General features: G+C 40.5%; 1 protein-coding gene across 1 annotated transcript in view; it reads left to right on the forward strand.

Annotated features, from left to right (window-relative positions):
- Positions 1-23,141, forward strand: part of COL22A1 (collagen type XXII alpha 1 chain) — a 229,564-nt gene that overhangs the window by 62,429 nt on the left and 143,994 nt on the right. The window contains exon 4 of the mRNA XM_054060475.1: positions 7,669-7,743. Within this exon, the coding sequence (XP_053916450.1) occupies positions 7,669-7,743 (75 nt within the window). The remainder of the gene's footprint in view (positions 1-7,668; positions 7,744-23,141) is intronic.

The following is a 23,141-nucleotide window of genomic DNA, read 5'->3' on the forward strand; positions in this document are numbered from 1 at the left end:
GTTCTCATCAGGCCCTTCCCATTTAAGTGAAGGCTTCAGTGGGAAAGCTTGTTTCAATATAGAAAAAATCTACAATATTGAAAAGTGAATCTTGCTCTATTCAGGTGTCCCCATGCCCCAACCCCAGATCTATGAAATCTCTCATTATTGTTTAGCTCTGAAAAGCATGTAAGAGCCAGAATTCATTTTTGGATGAATTTATTCTTCAGAAATATTTTTAATCCTGATCTACACTTTGAGGCGACAGCATCTAATAACAAAGTATTAACAAACTATTTCCTTATTCATGGATAGAATTTGTAGTGGGCTAATAATTGGTGCCAGAGTATGAGGCAACTCAGATGTTTAGTTTGGGAAATTAATTTTAACAGGAAGTGGAGACTTTGTGTTGTGGGAATGGAAAAAATGATGGAGATGCAGGAAGTAGCTGAATCTCTGCCAATGCACTGAGTGCTGCTGAGATTCTGCCATCTTGAAATTCACAGTTTAGTGAGAAAAAAAAATGAAACATGATAATAAATAATGTTTGCTTTAACCTTTTTGTGTTCCTGTTCTAACCTCTCCGCTACATTCTTGTGCAACTTGACAGCTACACGTGTTCAGCATCCATTATACCCAAGTCCCTGGAGGAGCCCTTGGCAGCTGAGGGCTTAGTTATTTTTGAAAGAATAAAAATGAAAATGAAAATGAAGAAAATGTTTAAACAGAATCTGAAGGACAAAAGGATGGAGTGCTGGCAACTAGGGTTTGCGTTTAGCATTTTACAGGGAAGGTTTCTCAATAGACAGCCCTGAGGGACAGCAGGATCACACTGTTCCTGGCCAGGGATCACTATAGGAGACACAGTACTGTGACTTTCATCAAACTTTCCAAGTGAGGGAGTTACCTTCAGAAGAGCATTTTTGGCCTCTTAGGGAAGTCAGTTCTTACAATAATTATGCTCTTCCCACTGTATAAAAAGAAATGGAGAGTCATAAGCTTGTGAGGTGATGGGAGATCCTCTTGGTGTGAACTCTTGCAGTACTGCAGGCAGTGCAGTTCCCTCATGTGTTACCTGCCCATTGCATCTGGCCAAGTTACTGCTCAGCCCTGAGATAGATGTACACACAGGCTGGATCTGGGATTCCCAGTGGAAGGAGAGCCTCAAGTAAGCTAGTCCAGAGCTGGAAACAAAATGTCAGAAAGGAAAAAATGCCTTACGGTTTGAATCTGTCTCACTTCAGTTTCAAGGCAGAGTTAACAATTTAATAACCTTCTAATGTGCAAAATCATTTCTCCATTTGTATCTTCATAGATCCAAAATGAGTCTTCGTGTGTCAAAAGAACCCTTTTCCTTTTCCTTTTGCTTTGTCCTTCCTTTTCTTCTTTTCCTTCCTTCCTTCCTTCCTTCCTTCCTTCCTTCCTTCCTTCCTTCCTTCCTTCCTTCCTTCCTTCCTTCTTCCCTCCCTCCCTCCCTCCCTCCTTTCCTCCCCCCTTCACCCATACTCCCCTCCCTCTTTCTCTTCTTTTCTCTATTTCTACTTGTCTTTTTCTCTGCTATTTTCTCTTTTGCTTTTCCCTTATCTCTACCCATTTTCCTTGTCTTTCCTTTAAAATGGGTTGCAGGAAAAGAGTCTTAAACTGTAAGACCATTCACATTGTTCTTTTCCAGACTTGCAGCCATATTATCACTGCTTCATGACAGTAATGCTATTAATGCTATTTTAATGCTAGTAAAAGTGCATGAGCTCACATACTCTGCTGACAGGTCTTTTACTCTGCATATACTGTGTAAGATGTACTGTCTCTTTAATTTAATGTATTCGACAGCGTTGGGATTTTTTCATAGGGAATAGTCTAAAGGATGACATATAAAAGTGAGGCTTAATTCATTCATTATGATCAAACAGATCACAGTATGCTTTTCTTAAGGAAAATGATGTTATCTGCAGTTAGATCACTTTCAGAAAACTACATTCTGCTTCCTTGAGCCAAGAAGCTCCCCATGTCAACTTGTTCAGTGATGAGCAGGATTCACAGGAAGATTTCACAATCATACAAAGCAGGACAGAGCACTCCATGTCATAGAATCATAGAATCACTACATTGGAAAAAAACTCTAGGATCATTGAGTCCAACCATGCCTATCTGCCACTAAACCATGTCCCTGAGCACTTCGTCTACCCATCTTTTCAGTACCTCCAGGGCTGGGGACTCAACCAACTCCCTGGGCAGCTTCTGCCAGTGCCTGATGACCCTTTCTGTGATTTTTTTTTTCTGATATGCGGTCTGAACCTCCCCTGGCACAGCTTGAGGCCATTCCCCCTTGTCCTGTCCCCTGTCACTTGGGAGAAGAGGACAGCACCCTCCTCTCTACAACCTCCTTTCAGGTAGTTGTAGAGAGCAATAAGGTCTCCCCTCAGCCTCCTCTTCTCAAGGCTTCAGATTATTCAGTGTTTTAATGGTGGGAATTGCCTTACCTAACTTTACCTGCTTTAAAATAAATTGTCTATTGCAAAAAAAAGATAATTAAGCTTTGTCAATACCCAGTGCAGAAGGAGAGACATCTCCAAGGAGTGGTGCATCCCATCCTAAAATTTATGTCCAAGACAGCTGTAGAGGAGGCTAAGAGAGCTCATATGAGGCAACAGGTTCTCAGTCCCAAATGTATTCCATCAATTGTTGGTGTGTTCTTTCTGAAATAGAGCATTGCAAACATCACAATCTGACTGTGACCAAGGGAGTCTCCTGAAAATATATTCTTGCTGGAGAAACAAAACCCTTTAGGATAATTTCAAGTGTTTCTTCTCTAAGTCACCTCTCGGAAGAGGTTATTTCTTTTTTTTTTGACTGGAGAGGAAGTCTAGGGAAAGTAGTCTTTCTGTGCAAAAGCTAAGCCTTGTAAATGTCTGTCCTAACTATCTTCTTTCATCAAACTTAATGAAACTCTACTAGATGCACAGTCACTGTAAGAAGTGTGAGCATCTTCTGAAAGATTCAGGATACATTTTCCATAAGCAATTGTTCCCAGTGCTTGGAAACAATTGAATGCCTGTTTTAAAGTTATACACTGTACATTTCTCTTGGAGATTCAATAGCCACTACTATTATTTCCCAGTATTTTCTGTAGTTCCTCAGCTGTAATTATGCAGCTCCTTCAGCAGGCAGCTCATCAAATGCCCTTCTGTTGCAGAAGAGTGAGGGAAGACAGGGATGAGGGTGGAAAAAGAGAGTCCTGGATATGACATGCTCATTTCCTGTCAGTTCTGTGTGTCCGTGGTCATCTGTCAAGATAATCCTAGGAGTGAGGCAGGTAAAAAACTATTTTCCTTGTGTCGGCACTAGTGCTTGTGTGATGCTGGATTGGATTGTATCTTTTCTCACTGGTGTGAGGTGTACAGTTCTAAACAATTTGGAGATCTGTGGAAAAGGGGTGAAAAAGGAGGCTACAAGAAACAGATGGTTATCCCATGTTAGGCAAGTCATCCACTGAGGAATCTGTCTCTAGAGGAAGAAAATGAGGTTTCAGGTGACAACCTTGGCTGGACCTTCTGATTGTAAGAAGTGAGTGAGAAGTTGAACATGCAGTTGTATTCAGCAATTTTGGCCTACTAGAGCATAACAATAGTAAGAAAAGAAAGATACCTGGGAAAACATATAGCTGCCTAGTGAAACGCTAGTGTGGGGACTTTGAAATGATGATGATGTGTCACTATTAAAAAATAAAAAAATATTCATATGTATAGCTACAGACCAGTTTGCCTTATCTCACTCACAAAAAATAAATAAGTAAATAAATAAATAATTACATTGGAGCCAGTGAACATAGTATTAAAGAACAGGAATTATTATGTATTCCAATTTAAGGAATACAATTTTATGAGAAAGAGGTCATCTTTAACAAAGCTAATTCCTTTCTGTGGAGAATTACGCTTTGGTTGATATGGTAACTACCTAGATATAATAGATTCATTTTTATTGAATGACACTTGCAGTAAAAAGTAGCACTGTACAATGATTAAGAGCTGACTGATCTCACATAGCAGGTGTCAGTGGAAAGTTAAAATTTCTAGTGCAACTGTAAAAGTGATATATATAGCAGATCTCTGCTATTAAAATTTTCCATGAACTTCATGGACATAAAGGTAAAATGCTTGCTGACACAATTTGTGTATAAAGCAAAGGTTTAACAGAAAGGTTCAACATAAAGTTGAGGACAAGGAAGTAGTTTTAAACAATATGTATTTAAGAGCAGCTGCAAGCACTTGTAGATTTGAATGACATGGCCAGAAAGTATGAGACAAAGACCAGTGGCTGAAAGCTCAGGTCAGTCAGTTGTATCTTCTCTTTTACAATATCTGTAAATTTTTACTAAGTAGTATAGTTGTAGATGCGGTACAGAGTTTATTATTCTTTCTGCCATTTGTGGTGTCTTCTCATTGCTGCAAATCTTCCAAGCATTGTGACTGTTTGCTCGAAGTTTGGCCTGGTAATAGCAGAAAGAAAAGGCATAAACACTTCTTTGGTGTTAAAATATTCACCTATATCAGGTATATCACTGAAAGGCTCCAAAGGAGAGGAACAGCTTTGGTTTTACCTTTCCTATCAATGCCCCCCTAGGTGTAGCACTGAGACCTCATGGCTGCTTGGGACCAATTGAGGTACTGCCAGTCCAGCACACTCTTGCTTTGGACACCACTAGCCATGCTGCTCACTTGGGTAGTAAAGCTCTAACCTGTTCTGTGCCTCTGTGAACTATTTTGTAGCTGGAAAGTTAGTACGGCAATTGTTTTCTTTCCCTTGTGGACTACTCATGCTTTAGATGCAGACAAAGAAGGAGAAGCCAAAAGAAGCGCAGAACATCTGTGAAATGAAGGCTCAAGTGAGGCCACAGTTCTTTAAGAGGTAATAAGACATTTAAATGACAGAGCTGGAAGAAGAGAATGATTTTATTAACAGCAGCATTTCTGTTTTTTTGTGGCAAGACAGTTGTGCACCAAAGCATGAGTCAATGAGTCATCGGGCACTGGAACAGGCTGCCCAGGGAGGTGGTCGAGTCACCTTCCCTGGAGGTGTTTAAGGAATGGGTTGATGAAGTGCTTAGGGACATGGTTTAAGGGAGTGTTAGGAATGATTAGACTCGATGATCCAGTGGGTCCTTTCCAACCTGGTGATTCTATGATTCTATGAAAGCCAAGCACATGAGTTTTCTAGTTCCAAAACAGGAGTTGAAACCAGGAAGATTACACTTGCTCATACTTCCCTGCTAGGAAGGTATGGTTCTTTACCTGGTAGAGGGGTTTTAAGTTCATTAAAGATTGGAGTGATCATTTATATATCTATAATTCAGACATTACCTCCTGATTGCATGAAGAGGTACACTATTGTGTCTGCGATGTTTTTTTTCATCCCTTAGTATCTCTTAGGAGTTCTGGACAGCAGATGTGAATGTCATTTTTGTGTTGTTATATTTTTTTTAGTGTAGTAATTGCCTAGTGCTTCTGACACTTCTAAGGAATTTTTTTTGTGAGTACAGCTTAGTTTTGAATGGAAATAGAAGTGTCATAACTTTGGCTTTTGGAGTTCTTAATAGTTTCATTTTTTTCTCAACTTTTAAAGGTCTCCAACAGAAGAGAACTTCCCTTTTGTGTTGGGAAGTTGTGCAGACCTCAGAAGGAGGGGAAATTACCACATGGTTTCACCTGTCTAATGTTAAGACATAAGCAGATTTGAGTGAATCATCCTGGCTTTCAAATGATCAGGCAGTAGAGAGCACAAGCTAAAACTTATATGGCATGACCCCATGCACCAGTCAACATTAGATCCTGATGTAATGAAAAAAAAAAATAATGTCTACTCTGAATTCTATCTATAGAAACAGCAGCCCTAAAGATGGCCCAAAGAAAATCTGTTATGCTTTGGATAATACACACAAGCATGAGCAATCACTGTCTAGCCTCTCTCACTTCTGCGGCAAAGTGGTGACTGTATTCAACTGCTTTTGGTTGCGTTGTTGGCTGTTGGGGCTTTTGGCAATGCCTTTTATAGTCCCCTTCTTTCGACTGAGCTGAGAGTGCCTCATCTGCATGTGATAATATCTGGACTGTAGATTCATTAACACAATAAAGGAGGAACAACATCTGGTTTCATTGCTAGACTTAACCAAACATTGTGGAATATTGGATTTTTTGCTGAGAGTCAGAAACTAGAAGAAGAGATATAGGGCCTGCTGGAGATGTCCTTAGAGAAGTAACTTTAAAAAAAAGTAAATCTCACAATTTTTGATGTAGCTTCACACACAATTCAAGGTAGACCTGCTGTAGAAAGTCTTCAGACAGCTCAGTGAGATTGTGCCTCATTGGTGCTGGCATTGTCTGGGCTTGAATCACCTTCAGCTCCTGACTCCTCACCCCTTACAGAGCAGTTGGACCTCGTTCCTCCTTTTTAAGCACAACAATTAATGATACTGAAGGAATAGCATATTAAATATCAGGTGGGGATGATGTGAAATACCATATGCATCAAGATGAATATTGCAACTACAGAGGATATGTATATTATCATGTATGAACATGGATAAATGAAGGAATGGGACTTGGCTGCTCTCATTTGACCGTTCTTTAAATCAGAGAAAGGACATACACGTGGGGCTGTGCAAGGGGTGAAAAGTCAGTCTTCTTTTTTATATTCTCATTGAGCCTTCTGTCTTCATTGTTTACAAGTATGTAATTACCTATCATTCTATGAAAAAAAAAAAGCATAAATAAAAGTTACTTCAAAGATATGGCAGGAAAGAGGTGGGAGTTAGGCAGTTCTCTGCAGAAAAGCATTTACCTGTGATTGTGTTGGCACTAATTGGGAGCATAAGAAATGGGCAAAAAAGACTGTCTGTTTTCATGATGTTTTTGAAACCTGTGTGTAGGGGTGAATATTGTCCAAAGTTGTAGTTATATTTAGTTATATTTAACTCTGCTTTCTGTTTTCTCGAGGAGCAGACAAATGAATAGTCATGGTCCTGGAGGGGTGTTAACACAGGGGTATCACACATAATATAGTAAGATACAGGAGACTAGGCTTCACTTTTTGTCTCTGACACTGGCCTGTGGTGGGACCTTAATGTGACTAAATCGTTCTATGCTCTGGATTCCCTTTTCCAACTGAACATTTCAGGTTTGAGATTTTTCTGACCTGGAGCTGTCCTTTCTGAAAAGCTTGGAAAGCACTGCCAGTCCAGCTCGGCCTTCAGAAATTCCCATCCAACCAATCTGAGAGTGGAATCATAGTCTGTATTTTCTTAAGTTTTTGTGACTTTCATACAAATTTACAGTCTGTTGAAACAGAAAAATCCATGGTGATATTCTAGCTGAGGAAAAGGCTCTGGTGGTCTGTTCTGTTTGGCTTCTTGGCTGGCCGATCAGCAATAAGTTGCTCAAAACCAGACATAGTAAATTGTGTCTCTTGCCCAGACTGTGGTTAAGGAGGAGGATAGGGGAAGGGTATTTAGGCTATAAAGAGAGAGGAAACTAGTGTTATTGCTGTGGGACCATGTGCAAGTGAGGGGCCATGTGCAAGTATGGGACAAAACCCAATAGTTCAGCCTAATCAGGCTGATCTCCTTAATTAGTTCCCTGTCTTCCACAATTATGTGTTTACCTGTGATAATTTTATACTGGTTCTTTTGCTTTTCAGATGTGCTGTGTCCAAATGTCCACGTGGAAGGAGATCGGTTCAAACACACCAATGGGGGGACTGATGAAATTCCAGGTAAAGAGACACACTTTTCTGCTGTACGTCAGGGAATGAAGTAATATAACTGTACATTTCTAGTGTGATGCTCTGATTTATTACACCTTTCCTAGTTGGCAGTTTCTTAATCCAACACATATTCAGTGGTGGACAATTACATTAGAAAGTGCAGGACTGAAAAAGAGTTATCTGTTGACAGTCGACAGCAAATTAATCATGAGCTTTCTTTTGATGTGACATCAAATTAAAAAGCCAATAGAGCTTAGTGTAGTAGATAGAGGAACACAGTAAATCTTGGAGCTGCCTCTTTTTATTTTACCACTTCATGTTCAGAGAGTTTTAATGTCATTCATTTGATCTGTGATTGTTGTGTGATGTCTAAGCACAATGGCAATTACCACTGAGGAAATGCTTATATAGGTGTACATAAGGAAAAAAAAAAAGAAGAGATAAAAAAAAAAATCCCAAGAGGAACCATCTTTTCTGAAATACTGATGAAAAAATCAAGCAGAAAGCCATTCTGGTGATATCTCTGTTTTTCTGTGAGTTCTGATATATCTTTCCAGGCAGCTGAAGGATTTAATCTGTCAGATGTATGAATGGGCTGTGCTTCTTTTCTAGCCCTCCAAGACTGAGCTGTTGGGAGAGAAAACCTGCCCATCAAGGATGTACTGGGAATATCTGTGACTGACCCAGGAACATAAGTCACTGCAGTGGGAGACTGGAGGTTCTTCTGTAACTTGATTAGGAGTAAAAATGGTCAAGGCTTGACAGCTCTTCTACTTACTCACAGTTTTTTCATTGGGAATTTTCACTGCCTGCACAAAATAGCACTTCCAACTGGGCTGTCTTTAAGCAGCTTATTTTGGCTGCAATCTGGTTACATTTAAGCCTTTGATAATGCTGAGGAGTAACATCTTTTCTGGTCATTAAACTCAATAATAATACCCAAACACTCATTTTCAACTGCTGCCTACTGCTAGGTCTTGCATCAACCTGTTCTGAGAGAACTTCTGTCGTTGGGCTAACAGCCTTATTGACTCTGAATGAATCTATTTGCAATGGAAACTGCTGCTCAAAATGAGTAGAAGCATTGTGCTCCCTAGGTGATCATCTTCTACGTGATCCTTTCCAGAAGTCTGTGTTGCAAAAAAGCTATGTCTAGTCCATGTTTATCTGAGTGAAATTTTAATTCATATGCTAATTAACAGATTTTAGGCTTTCCCTGTCTTCAAAAATATATCTTCTGTTGAACAGTGTAATGCCCAAGCATCTTACTTCAGGTTTCATGCAAAATTTTTTAGTAGAGTGAGGTATAGAAATGAATATGCAGACTGCTTGCCCCTTCTTTGGAAAAAGCTGAACTGATATTCTGAGTCATTGTGCTCCTTGAGATGGATCTATATAGGACTGAAATGCTATTCCATTCCATATATACTCCTTTCATGCTCTATTGCATTTTCTGAAGACTGTGGGCCCCTGTGTCCAATTCCAACAGAAGACCATTGCCTTCTTCCAGCTAAGGTAATTGGAAAATTTCTGTTGTCTTAGTATGCTGTGTTTCCTCTTCCAAAAGAATGTGTTGTGCTATTATTTGTTGCTGAAAGGTTTTTCTGTTTTGCTCCAAAGAGAGATGCAGTTTTGAGGAGCAGCTTGCAGACTGCTCCTTGACACTAGGGAGAGCAATTCAGCTCTGGGGTTTCTGTGGGTTGACTGGTGACAGCAGTGAGAGGGGGATTGTTCCTCTGCTGACCAGTTCCTCATACATCCAAGAATTTGAAGTTACACTTGTGTCTTGTGCTCCACTTAGAAGCTTAATGACAACCAAAACTGATCCTTGCTGAGCAAGCTCCTAACACAGAACTTCATAACTACATCTTGTACAAGCTTGTTTTTAGATGGCCACAAAGTGCAACCCCCTAGAGTGGAAGTGGGACAGGGAAGACTATATTAAAAGGCTTCTCACATTAAACACCTCTTCCCTCTCTCAGATAGGGATAAGACATCAGAATTGAAGGTAAGAGGGAAAAAAGTATTTCTGTTGTGTTTTTCTTTTTAATATACATACGTATTTATATGTATATGTATTTATTGGGTGAAATGCACTGGCAGATAGCACAGGCAATTATTTCACACAGAACATCACCAATACCGGCCCTTTCTTGTATACTCTACCTGCTCAGAGGTTATAGCATGACCTGCTGCCTTTAAGTCTGTGTCTGCTGTTAAGTGAATGAGGATTGAGTTACTCTGGATTAGCAGAAGTAAAAAATAGAACATAAATGATAAAATTATCTATAAAGGGACAAACGCTTGGAGGTGAAGGAACCAGTGGTGTGACTAAGAAGTGCAAGTTGCATCGGATTTTGTTAAGTCAAAGTCAGAGAATAAGGGTCAGGAGGATGGCTCTGTGCATAATCAAGGGAATAACTACATCAAAACCCACATTATTAGCTGGAAGAGAGCCAACAGCCTAAACTGATATTTTCCTTTCAAAAGACAGGTGATTATTTTTTCTTTAGACAAACGGAACTAAGTAAATCTCATCCATCTGGACTTCAGCAAACATTTGTTGAGTACTGTATTGAAAATCGTTGCTAAAGTGAAAAAAAGGCAAAGATTAATAAAAATTGTAAAGTAAGCCAGAAACTGGCTATCAGGGAGATAATGAAGTCTCTCGGAATAACCTGCCAGTTGACAGAGAGTGGTGGACCTCCTCAGGATCCTGCTTTAGGCCTAATCTTCTCAGTGAGTTTCCACTGCATACACTGGGATAAGAATATCCTTGAAAGACGAACTGAGAGTTTTTCCAGCTGACTTGGGACTATTAGTTAAAAAGACCTGTTAGGGTGCTTACAGATCAATAGTGGAACTTTGTGATATAAACTCATGCTTTGGAAACTGGTGGTGTCTTACTCAGTAGATGTTTATAGGTCACAGTGCTGTACAGCTGGGGAAAAGGCAAAAGTCACTATTGGGCGAGGTAAAGTAGGTCTTGTAGAGATAGAGAAGAATTCATGAGAGTGGACAGGGCTTTGGATGCAGCTTACCTAGAAAAGTGTGCTCAGACCTGCATAGCTCAGGAAAGACAGATTGAGCCTCAAGGAGCTATTAGTGTGTTCAGGAGCCAGACACTCAAGTTTCAAACAGGAGATTAAAAAACTGCGTTTGGTTAATCTTGCAATGTGCAGGTGGAAAGGGGAGATACAATTGCTCTCTGCAAATAGATCAGGGGAATAGCAGAAGGGAGGTGGGGGAATCACTCAAGCTAAAGGACAAAGAGTATAATAAGAAATGCGTATCAACCGTTTAAGAGACATGTTCAAGATATTAGAAGGAGGTTTCAAACTGTCAGTGATATGAAACAGTAGAATAAGTGGTGAAGTAGTAGTAATGGAGACAAAAACCCAGCAATGGATAGTAACAGCTCTTCTCATAGGAGCGAATTGTGCTCTATGACCCTCTGGTATCATAGCATTTACACAAAAAATTACTATCTGTAGCATTCAGTAAGGGTAGCCACAGCAAGATAGGATTGCATGAGGTAAGAATATATAGGCAGCTTTACTCTACTACAGATACAAATTTTGGCAGTGAACTGGAGTGACACCTGCCTAGTACTTCATAACATGTAAATTCAGAATATAAATATTGCTGTGTGCATTAGAAATCATGCATGGAATTTTGAAAGAAAACAAGAACTCTGGTTAGGATACCAGGATAAACATTGCTTCTCTTCCAGAAAATCTGATATTTTAAAGCAATGCTTAATGATACTTTAAACAAAGTTATTAGTTTCCTTGTGGGTACCATGCTTTTTTTTTATCAAATAGAGAAATGAAGACTTCTCTGCCCTGAAGTATTAAAAGTAAAACCCTTGTTGTAAAACTTAATACCTCTTATATTGCTGCATTGCCATTTTGATTCCATCAGCATTTAACAAAGGATCATGGCCTACTATTAGTCACGACCAGGCAGAAAAACACAATGAAAACATTTTGCACCCTGGAAATACGCCCCTTGTGTTTGGTTGGGTTTTTTTTTTTTGTTTTGTTTGTTTTTGGTTTGTTTTTTTTTTTATGAAGCATTATATTGCATTGGAACATCACATGAAAGTTATTGAAAATGAATTATACTCCTTCAGGTTTTGAAACTTAACATTTGAATTATTTGTATTGTTAACTAGACCTGAGGTAGAGGAGATTTGGTTACAGAAATTTGGATGATACCTAGAATTAAAAATGGACTGTGCTCTAGTCCTCAACATTATCCAGCAGAGGAGATAACACTTCTCAAGAGATACGGGCTGCTATTTTCGGAGGGAATCTGCCACAGAAGTAAAGAAAGGCCTGTAATGATTTCCATAAAATGCTAAGAAAAATTAACCCTGGGGAGAGATACTTCCAACCAATACATCGTGTTATACATCCCATACAAGCCACACTGGCACACTGTGCTAATAGGCAAAGAGGAAACGTTAAAGCCCTGACTCTGACTCCTAAGGAGTCACAAAGGCTGTGTGTTTGAAGAACAGCAGAAATTTCATCATGGATTGTACCACAGATTGACTTCTATTCCCCATCTTGGAAACCTCCATGCACAAAGGAGTGAAATGCCAGCATATTTATGACCTCTGTGTTTTTCCTATTTCTATAAAGGATGTTTGGGCATTTTACGATAGAGGTACTGGTTGTAAAACTTGTAGCCTACAATTATAGACTGCAGTGTCTGGGTTTAACTGTCAGCATGTCTCCAGTGTCCTGTGGTTTGCAGCAAAGGGTTTGAATTCCAGAGATGCCAGTGACTCACCAGCTAATTATAATATCTCTGGGACTATTTATATCTGCCCACTAAAATACGTGGTAGCAGGAGGAAGTTGGAGTATCCAGGCTGTTAAACCTGCAGAAAGAGCACATTAGACTGATGTCCTCCGAGGGACAAAAGTGCTTTTGTGGTGCCTCTGTGACGGGCATTTTTCTCTCCCTTTGCACTTGGCAGTCCATTTTGTCCCTGTCATAGTCTCCTTGTGAAGCCCCCGAGAGGCAAGTGGAAAATTCATGAATAGCTGTAGAGATTTGTAACGGATCACTGTCTTCAGACAGTAGATGCACAGATGTGGTGGTCACCAGCAAAGACAGCATATATGCAGTGATGGTGAAGCTGGCTATTCACATGAACACCAGCTACTCTCCTCTCCATCCTCAGTGTTACACCTGCATTGGTAGAATTGGATGCAGCTATGATGTTTGTGGGTGATGGAGCAGAAGAATGAGGCTTTATTGTGCCATGGCACAGAAACTTTGCTGTTGTGTTTTTCAGTGAGCTGCCACTAAGCAATGATAATGAGGTTAGGGCTAAGGGCTTCTTATTTCCTCCTCCCCACCTCCTCCACTTGTCCTACGAAGTCCACCGAACAAAATTTCATAAAGAGTAATTAGCGCTTAGCTGAGTGCTAATGTTGTCCATTGTCTAAGGATCTGGAGAGCTGAATTTGAAATGGAGCTCCTGAGACACATACATCTGGCTATAGTTGCTGTATAACCATGAAAAGTAAGTAGGGAAAGTAGCAGCTGACCTGTCTGTATCAGTAGTCCCTAGAGTCATTTCAGTCTCCTGTGAGCTGGAGAAAATAGCTGGACTGATGCTGTGGGGTGGATTTGTCCTCTGGGCTGGTTGATGGGATATCTTCAGTGCAGATGACCTTATGAGTCCCTTTTAGCTTTGCTTTCTAGCACTCTATGTACTGTGCAATAGCTAATGTCACCATTATAGCCTAGATCATTGCACTTAAATGATCTTTGAAGTTTTTCAGAGGTTGCCAAATGATTCACCCATGTTCAAGGTCAGTTAAATACCCAGTAAATCCAAGAAAACCAAGTCAAGACATCATCTGGAACTGTAGCCACTGCAGTCCTATAGGCTAGGTTTAACCAGTGCAGCAGATGTGCACTGTGTCATGCCTGATGTCCAGATCCCCTACTTATCCAGCATGGGGACCTATAAGGGTTAGTTTTGGGATTATATACCAAGGAATTTCCTTCTACAGAAACTTAAAGATTGGGAAGTGAAAATGTATGTACAGTCATCCCAACAGTGGGTAGGGTGCCACTGAAATGTGTGTGGGTCCTCTTGGGTGACACCAACACAACATTTATTCAAAGAAGTGTAGAGTCCTCTCTTCCCCACTGCTATCCCATGTCATGGGTTTGCAGTTATGCCATTTAGTGGTTTTCAGAGGTACCCAGAGCACCTTAGGGCCCAAGGAACTCAAAAGAGAACTTCAAAATAGAGGAACTCATTAAACTCAGAACCTAGTACAAACAGTCCTGGTAAGTTCAGCTGGTGCAAACCTACCTGGCATGCGAGTACATCAAAGGAATAATGAACCTCTGTTTAATCTTGTAAATCAGTGGAGCAGGGAAGGAGGTGAAAGAGGGACCATGGCACCAAGCCAAATGTCCATCACTGAGAAAATGGAGAATAACTTCAACACAAAAAAGCCTTCAGTAATGAGGCAAAGAGTTCAGTGTCAAAAACGGCTTTCAGTGCTGTTTAATATGCTTTTTGGAACTGTTCGAAAGCTGAGAAGCAAATGGGTAAGAGTAGACTGATGTAGATAAACAGAACAATGCATCAAATAAAGTGTTGTGTTATTAACATGAGATCAGGTGTTGAAAAGTGCTGCTTCGGAGGCAGCTGCTATAGACATGTATTTATTTCCTGTTTTAACAACAGGCTGGGGGTTAGATTTCAACAACTTTTTCTACCCGGCGGGATGGCTATAACCATGTATCCATTTGTTAGCTTGTGATCTTGACCCCTCTCTCTCTCTCTTTCTCTCATACCATCTCTTTGGACTAATTTTTGTACCCTTTTTATCTTTTCTGAAGTGTTTTCTTTCCTGTGTAAGGCTACCAAGTGCCATATCATAGAATGGTTTGAGTTGGAATGGACCTTAAAGATCATCCACTTCCAAACTCCTGCCATGGGCAGAGCCACCTTCACTGGGTCGGGTTTCTCATAGCGTTATCCAACCGGGTCTTAAACACCTCCAAGGATGGGGCACCCACTGCTTCTCCAGGCAACCTGTTCCAATGCATTCCCCTCTGTTTTTGACTAAAGCCTTAGAGTGGTGTTTTGGAAACAGAAAGGCCCATAGTTCAATCTGTTGACCACCTCCTCATCGGCATCACTACCACTCAATGCATGCTTCTTTTTGAGGTATGACTGAGTGATATACCTCAAACTATGCTTCTGATGCAGAGGAAGTAAACTAGGATCAGTAGACCAATAGCCTGAGTAGTGACATTGTGTACTGGGGGTAAATTTCGTTTATTATTGTTGTAATGCTGAGACCATCTAAAAGGCCCTGTAAGCCACCTCATGCAATATCTCCTAGAAACAGCAGGCTTGTTAGAAGATACCTTTTTCTTGCTGGTGCAAGAGCTATCCTGTGTGCTTCAAGAAAACCTCATTATAAGCTTAAGCTCTTAGATGCTCTCATCACTGAAGTCTGGTGCATCTGGTGAGAAGAAAGTCAGACTGTGTGGACCAGCCAGAAGTGCTGCTAAAATCCTAACTGTAACTGTAACATCTTATGAGGAGCAGCTGAGTGAGCTGGAGTTGTTTAGCCTGGAGAAGTAGAGGCTGAGGGAAGACCTTATTGCTTTCTACAACTACCTGAAAGGAGGTAGTGGAGAGGAGGGAGCTGGCTTCTTCTCCCAAGTGACAGGGGACAGGACAAGGGGGAAAAGCCTCAAGCTCCACCAGGGGAGGTTCAGGCTGGACATAAGGAAAAAATATCATTTAGTCAAAGTCCTGACACTACTTCATGTGGGGGCTTATGGGCAGCCAGAATATCTTTGTTCCTCTGCAGGTGCAGTCCTAAATGCTTTAGGAATAAGTCAGATAATGCTAAATCAAACTGTCAGGTTGGGAGTGCTAGATGTGGGGTGAAATATCCATGAAAAAAAAATAAGCTGCTGCTTTTTGTTTCTTTGCTGGAGAGGTGAACTAGAGGGGAATAATACAGTGCAGGAAGACACAATCCTTATTCATTGTAATTCTTTTGAAATCACTTCTTTCAACAGCCAGAGAGAGTTAAAAATAATTAGTCCAGCAAAAAACTTTCTTTCAAAACGCTTTTTAGTCATTCACAATGAGCCCTGTCTGGGCTGCAGGACTCTGTCCTTACTTGTTGTCTTGATTACTACAAGCAAACAAGTGACCCTGTGTGCCCACAGGGATGCTGGGAGGATGCAAAGGTATTGTGGCTAACGGCTTTGACACTGATCGCACCATTGTCATCATAGAAACCTCACCATCCCGAGCAGCGGATCATTAAGAAAGAGGAAAAAGGCTTTCTGACTGCTTTCTGCCAGCGTGCCAGAAATACTAGGACATTGAAGGATTATGGCATCACTGTGCACCTGGCCCCCTCTTAAATACTGCTTCTTGTTGCCAAGTGGAACTATGGCTAGGGCACAGATCTACTGATATGGACGTAGGTAATTTTAATGTGATGGAAGAGCCTTGAAGATGGAGATTCAGTGAGCTCTTAAAAATACCCCTAATATCTGATGCTCTGTCAGGTCTTGTCAGGATTTTCCATCTTACAGAGGAAAAAATGTCAGGAACAAAAAATTGTTGTAGCAGATGATGGATACTACAGCAATAACAGCAACACATGTTGAATAAAGTATTAAGTCTCCCCTTCAGAGTTTGGAAACTTTTATTTCCATGCCATCCTTGAACTCAGACACATCTTGGCTGCCCAGAAATAGGTGGTTTCAGCCTAGAGCACTATGGAAGGTAAAGATGGCAAAGGTTTAGATACAGTAGAAGAAAGATACCCCTTGTCTACACTCTGACTTCAAGTAACTCATTGCCAGTCATAGTTGGTTAAATGTATTTAACTTTAGAATGTGGCAGACAACTTTTTTTTCCTATTGTTTTAAAGTATGTATTAGTATGGAAAGTAACTAAAACAAGTGATAAAAATCAGGGCTCTTTACAACAGTAATAGTCTTGCAGAGCATATTGGAGGAACCGTATGGAATGTTCAGGATCTAGTGAGCATGCAGGCTCTTCATTGTGAGCACAGGCAATCTATTAAACCTTAACTTTCAAGACTGCAGAAATGCTAGGCAAGAAAATTGATAAGATCTTGTATTTGCTGAAAGACTTCCAAGTGATTCTGTTCTTCCTAGGAATTTATACACTCCTCTAGTCTACCATAAAGTTTATTGCCATTGACCTCCCTCTAGTAAAAGTAACATATGCTGTTTTATTACAGGCAATACAGATTGCTATTTTCAGAAGCCGCAGAGAAACAGTAGCTGATGACAACCTACCTGACCTTGGCTATTGGTGATACTCCATCAATATGTTGACAAAGCTGATAATTCAGCTGAGAGAGTTTAAGCAAGACCAGAGAGTGGAGCATTTCCTGCAGAAGCTGCTTTGTTTTATATTAGTGCTTGCAGCTGGAAATCCTCCATAATAAATGTATTCTGAACATGTCATCTGAGGCTCTATTGCGCATTGCCTTTCCTGATTCCTCTCTCACCTGCTTTCCGTGTTCCCTTCCAGGTCCTTGTCTCACCAGACTCTTTCACAATTAGTGATAGTTGTTTTGCCTGTGTTACTTTCAGTTTCTTGGGAATGCGAAGCAGAACACTTTTCTCAGAAGGTTTCTTCAGGCTAAAGAAGTTAATGGCTGCATCCTACTTTGAGAAAATTTTCCAAATGTACACACTGCTATATTTTCTGGATATTAAATTTCTCTTTGTTGCATTAGTTTTCTGGTTTGGGTGCTATTTTAATTTGGGGTTTTTTTTTGCCCCTGAATGTAAGACAGACAGGAAAATCTCTGAATAAACGCAGTAGCTCCCACAATGCTGTCCATATCGGATCTTTAATGCAGCCAGGCAAAAATCCAATTCATAGTCAGGGCAACCAACCATAACCCCTTTAGTCTAGTCTTGAAATAATTATTTGGAAAAAATGTCATAGGACCACTGGACAAGTACAAAGCTGTTTGATTGTCCTTTGCCCACACTTTATGGTGTGGTTGGGTGCAGTGTGGACATCTTTCCTGTAAAAGAGAATCTGGTGTCATATTACTGTCAGATGATGTAGAAATTGCCCAGCGCCAAATTTTGCCCATCCTCTCCCTGTAACAGAAAATCTGAGTGTGTTTTCTGATGCTGGAATAATGGGCTGCTTCCTGTAAGGGAGTTATTACTTGCAAGTAAAGAGGCATTCGGCTGATTTGATCAGCAGAGCACTGCATAAGAAATTGCTTTTCAAGCCAAGTATGCTGTTAGGAATCTGAGCTTCTCTTTCAGGTCATTATTTTAATTTTAATGTTAATGGATTAGGGTGTGCTGCTTTTCAGGAGTAGTAATCATGTTAGAGACCCCATATTGTTTTAGAAGCTATAATGAAGTAGGACACTTATGATCAAAGAGCATTATTCATCTTATTAATTGCCATGTTTATGGCATTACTGATTAAATAGTTTATAAGCAAACTGGGAAATCACACCTGCACTGGTACACAAAACTGCACCTTTTAAATCAAAGCAACTGAGAACAGGGAAGTCCCTCCCTTTCACCCTGTGCTCAAGCATGATGCAGTGGCTGGAAAGCAGTGGCTTTGTCCTTCCTAGTTTATGTTCTTTCCCATTTCACTTGTGGAGATGATTGGGAAGCTGTGCATAGGATTTTTTTCCCTATGACACTGAAAATATGATCTCTCCTTGGTGGTGGAAAAACAATGGACATATTTCTGCTGTCACTCTACCCTAGAAATGCTGTACAATTGACTAAATGGCAAGTCAGATTTTAAAGAAAGATCTAAGTGAGCCATTTCTGCTGCACTGTTAGCACCCAGACAGTGCCAGGTATAAACTCCTCTTCAAGTGTTGGAGAAATGATTAAAACATCACCTGTTCTTTTTACAGGAACGTTGATGGTATTTTGGGTTTTCTTGTTTCTTCTCCTACTTCAAAATAGAATGGTATCTATTTAAGGAGGCTTTTACAATAAACGGTCGGGATAGCAAACTTAAGATATTGCTGTTCTGAATTTAAACATCTGAAACTTTTATTTAATCCTGGTAGCAATTGAGACAACATAAATATGTTATACATGATTAGTTAACATGTTTTCCTCTTTGCTTCAGCTGCATTCACTGCACAAAATGGATAGCATTCTTTATGAGTAGAATATATATCTCCCAACTTCAGCAGTCTGAAAGTTATTGTCTATATGGGCTTCCTTTCTGCTGAATGGAAGGAGGTAGACACTGCCAAACTGTTTGTAAGCAGGTCTGAGACAGATGCCATGAGTCATCTTCCTAGAAACTCCTACATTTCTCTGCTGACCCACAAAGGGACTAAGGCAACCTAGATATATCAGACGTCTCCTTTTAGGCAGTTAAAATTAGGTAAATTACGTCTCATCCTCAGCACAGTTCTTTGTTGCTTAGTATATGACCTGCAGCCATATTTTCTGTAATGGTATTGAAATCCTCCAGCAACCAAATTGTCCGTTACCTCCACAGGCTTTGGCTGGCAATGGAGTATCTAAGAGTGGAGGCTATCTCACCAGCCGTAGACCTTTACTAGGTGAGGTTTAGCATGCAACCTGAGCATCCTAACCTGTCTCTGTGTCAACAGAGAGAAACATGCACTTTTGGCATCTGTTTTAATATTAGATTAATCTTTTCCTAGGAGTGCCTGTATTTGACTCTCAGTGTCTAACTGCATAAGAGTCTATGTTATTAGCCTGTCTAGAGACCTGACATTTAGCCAGATGAAACACATGTGCAGTGCTCTGTAAACATAAATTCATTTGTTTCACAGCACTCTGTAAGGAAAGTGGAGGCAATATATGAATTTGACAGAGAAAAAAATTCATAGCGTGATTAAACAAAACCTTTTGCTTGTTTAGCGTGTGGATTCTGACACACCTGGGACTTAATTTTTCTGTGGTTTTACATGGCATTTTTTCGAAGTACAACTCTCATTCACTTTTTAAGAAAAAGTATATCAAGAAATTTGTGATTTGATGATCCATATCCTGAATAAGAAAAATCCTATTATGATTTACCTGTGTGCTTTATTCAATCCTGAATGCAAATGAGATAATCTAAGTCATGAGCATGACTTGTTTTCATTATTGCAAGTTCTGCTTGCAAAATGGTTTTAACAACCTTGTGTATTTTTCATGATTTTATTTAGGCTCTCTTAAGTACATTTTGTTAGGAACTCATGGGGAAAAAAAAAGAGATAGATTAAATCTGACTCTTAAATTGTTTCTATTGGAAAAGCATGCCAGCATGCACACCTTCACAGTTGCTCATAATGTGAACATTAGTTTCTGTTGTCAAAGAAGGATGAGGCTAAGTCTGAATATAAGCTAATGATGGGAAAACTTAGCAAGAAGTTCCTGTCACTGTATCTTTGACTTGTGTATTTTCAGCAATGGAGCTTTATGAGCTCCGTGAGATGAGAAATAATGCATAGCTTGAGGACTCTGGTGGCTGGCATTACTATGCCACTTGGGCACTGTTTAAGCCTTCACCAACCACAGCTCAGCTGCTGTGAATGGTTAACAATTTTCCTTGCCAGTCAGCATGGTCTCTTCTTACCAGCAACGCTCAGCTGCCTTGCTTACATTTCTGTGATTACTGTAGGTGAGGGATATGAAAGGCATAATGAAATGAGCTATGGGAGGTCTTAAATGAACAGGGCATACTGTTTTTTATGTGATAGAAGCTCCAGAAGGGAGCTCTTGTGTTCCAGTAGGGTCTATTTGCTACAATTTATAGCTACAGTCCTGGCTGATTACAGTATGTATCACTAGAGTTGCTGCAGAGGTGATATGAGGTGGAGCCATGAGGCCCTGGAGCACCTTAAATGCCTTATTTGCCCTCCTGAATGTCTAGTAATAGCTGAAAACAGAGTGGACAGCAGGGAAAAGCTGTTGACAGCCAGGAAAGTTACTGTGATTCAAAAGGCCTCAACTTGGCACCAGGCAACCATTTATGTCTTTGAGAACAATTAAGATTATATTTCTTCAGAAAAAAAGCTATTTCTTCAGAAAAAGCTCCATGGTGAAAGATTTGTGTTTTGTTTCTTGTCTGCTGTCACATTTGATTTGCCTTGGGACTTGCCCACACAGGTTTTTTGCACGTATGTATTCCTATAAATATGAAAAATAATGTCATTAAGAGGGTGACTTATCCTGTTGCAGCTGTTTTCAAGCTATGCAGTGGCTTTCAGTCTGCAAGTTGTGAAAAGTTCATAAGGACAATTCAGAAACCCAAGGATCTTAGGGTCTAAGTTGACCACACAAACATGTTTGTCTATGTTATACAAGTTTTAGGAGCTCACAAACTGAACAAAGTTAAAAGAATTGCCATAGTTTAAAATCAATTTGTCAAAATAAGCTACTATAATATCACCAGATTTATGTGCTGGAATTACGCCCACAGGAGTTAATACATGTAATTCATAGGAGCATAGAATCATAGAATAGTTTGGGTTGGAAGGGACCTTAAAGATCATCTAGTTCCAACCCCCCTGCCATGGGCAGGGACACCTCCCACTGGATGAGGATACCCAAGGCCCCATCCAACCTGGCCTTGAACACCTCCAGGGATGGGGCAGCCACAGCTTTCCTGGGCCACTTTTTCCAGTGACTCACCACTCTCACCATGAAGAAATTCTTCCCTATGTCTAGTCTAAATCTGTCCCTCTCCAGTTAATACCCATTGTCCCTAGTCCTATCACTGCAAGCCTTTGTTCACTGTCTTTCTCCAGCTTTCTTGTAGGCCCGTTCAGGTACTGGAAGGTCGCTATAAGGTCTCCTCAAAGCCTTCTCTGCTCGAGGCTGAACAAACCCAACTCTCTCAGCCTGTCCTCCTATGGGAGGTACTCCAGCTCTCTGATCATCCTTGTAGCCTCTTCTGGACCCGTTCCAACATTTCCATATCCTTCTTATGTTGAGGATTCCAGAACTGGACACAGTACTGCAGATGAGGTCTCACAAGAGAGGAATAGAGGGGCAAAGAGAGTAATAGAGGGGCATATGTGAGAGGGAGAAGAGGTTGGAATAGCCCAAATAAAAGAAAAACACAGAGCCTAAATAAAAGAAAAACATAGGTTCTCTGCTCAGTTGCTCACAATCTGCCCTTTGCGGTGTCTTTGCCTCTAACTCCACAATGTGTTTGGTTTTGAGAGTGGATTTTAGTTTGGATGTGCTTCTTGTGGAGCCAGTTTGGAGCTAAAAGCAGGATGATTGCATGCACACAATACTGCATCTTCAGGAACTGGATGCATTCAGAAACATGGCACAGTTGTACCCGCACTGTCCTTGGCAGGGTTTAGCAGCTGGACTTCGTATCATGGGTCTGTTGTGGCTGGGACCATATTAGTGCTGCTGCTGCGTAGACCTATGCTTGTGGTTTATGATTAAGATAATAAGCCTTGTAAGAACAAAGTCAGAAGATTTACACAAATGTCTGCAGTCAAGATTAACAGCTCATAGAATTACAGAATCATAGAAAAAATTAGGTTGGAAAACACCTTTAAGATCGTAAAGTCCAACTGTAAACCTTATACTGCCAGACTGCCACTAAACCCATGTCCCTAAGCACTACATTCATACGTCTTAAATACCTCAACAGATGGTGACTCAAACACTTCCCTGGGCAGCTTTTTCCAATGCCTGACAACTCTTTTGGTGAAGAATTTTTCATAATATCCAATCTAAACCTTCCCTGGTACTTGAGGCCATTTCCTCTCCTACTATCACGCGTCACCTGGATAAAGAGACCAACGCTTGCTGAGATAGCAACTGTTTTCAGGTTGTTATAGAGACTGATAAGGTCTTCCCTGAGCCTCCTTTTCTACAGAATAAACCAAGAACAGTTCCCTTAGTTGCTCCTCATAAGACTTTTGCTCCAGACCCTTCACCAGCTTAGTTGCTATTCTTTGCAAATGTGCCAGCAGCTCATTGTCTTTCTTGTAGTTAGAGGCCCCAAACTGAATACAGTAATTGAGGTGCAGCCTCACCAGCATTGAGTACAGGGGGATGATCACTTCCCTAGTCTTGCTGATTACACTGTTCCTGACACACTATTCCTTCTGGCCACCAGGGCACAATGATGACTCATATTCAGCCAGCTGTTGATTAGCATCCCCGTGTCCTTTTCTATCAGGTGACTTTCCAGTCATTCACCCTCAAGCCTGTAGCATTGCATGGGTTTGTTGTGAGATGATGATGAATTGACTGGACTAAGACTAAGTTGTATTCAAATTATATGAAGAGTGTATGTAGTCAAGTGTCTTGGACTAGCAGTTTTCAATCAAATCATAGAATTATAAAGGCATGGACCTGTTGGTT

The sequence above is a fragment of the Cuculus canorus genome, chromosome 2 (assembly GCF_017976375.1).
Source record: "Cuculus canorus isolate bCucCan1 chromosome 2, bCucCan1.pri, whole genome shotgun sequence".
Classification (NCBI taxonomy): Eukaryota; Metazoa; Chordata; class Aves; order Cuculiformes; family Cuculidae; genus Cuculus; species Cuculus canorus.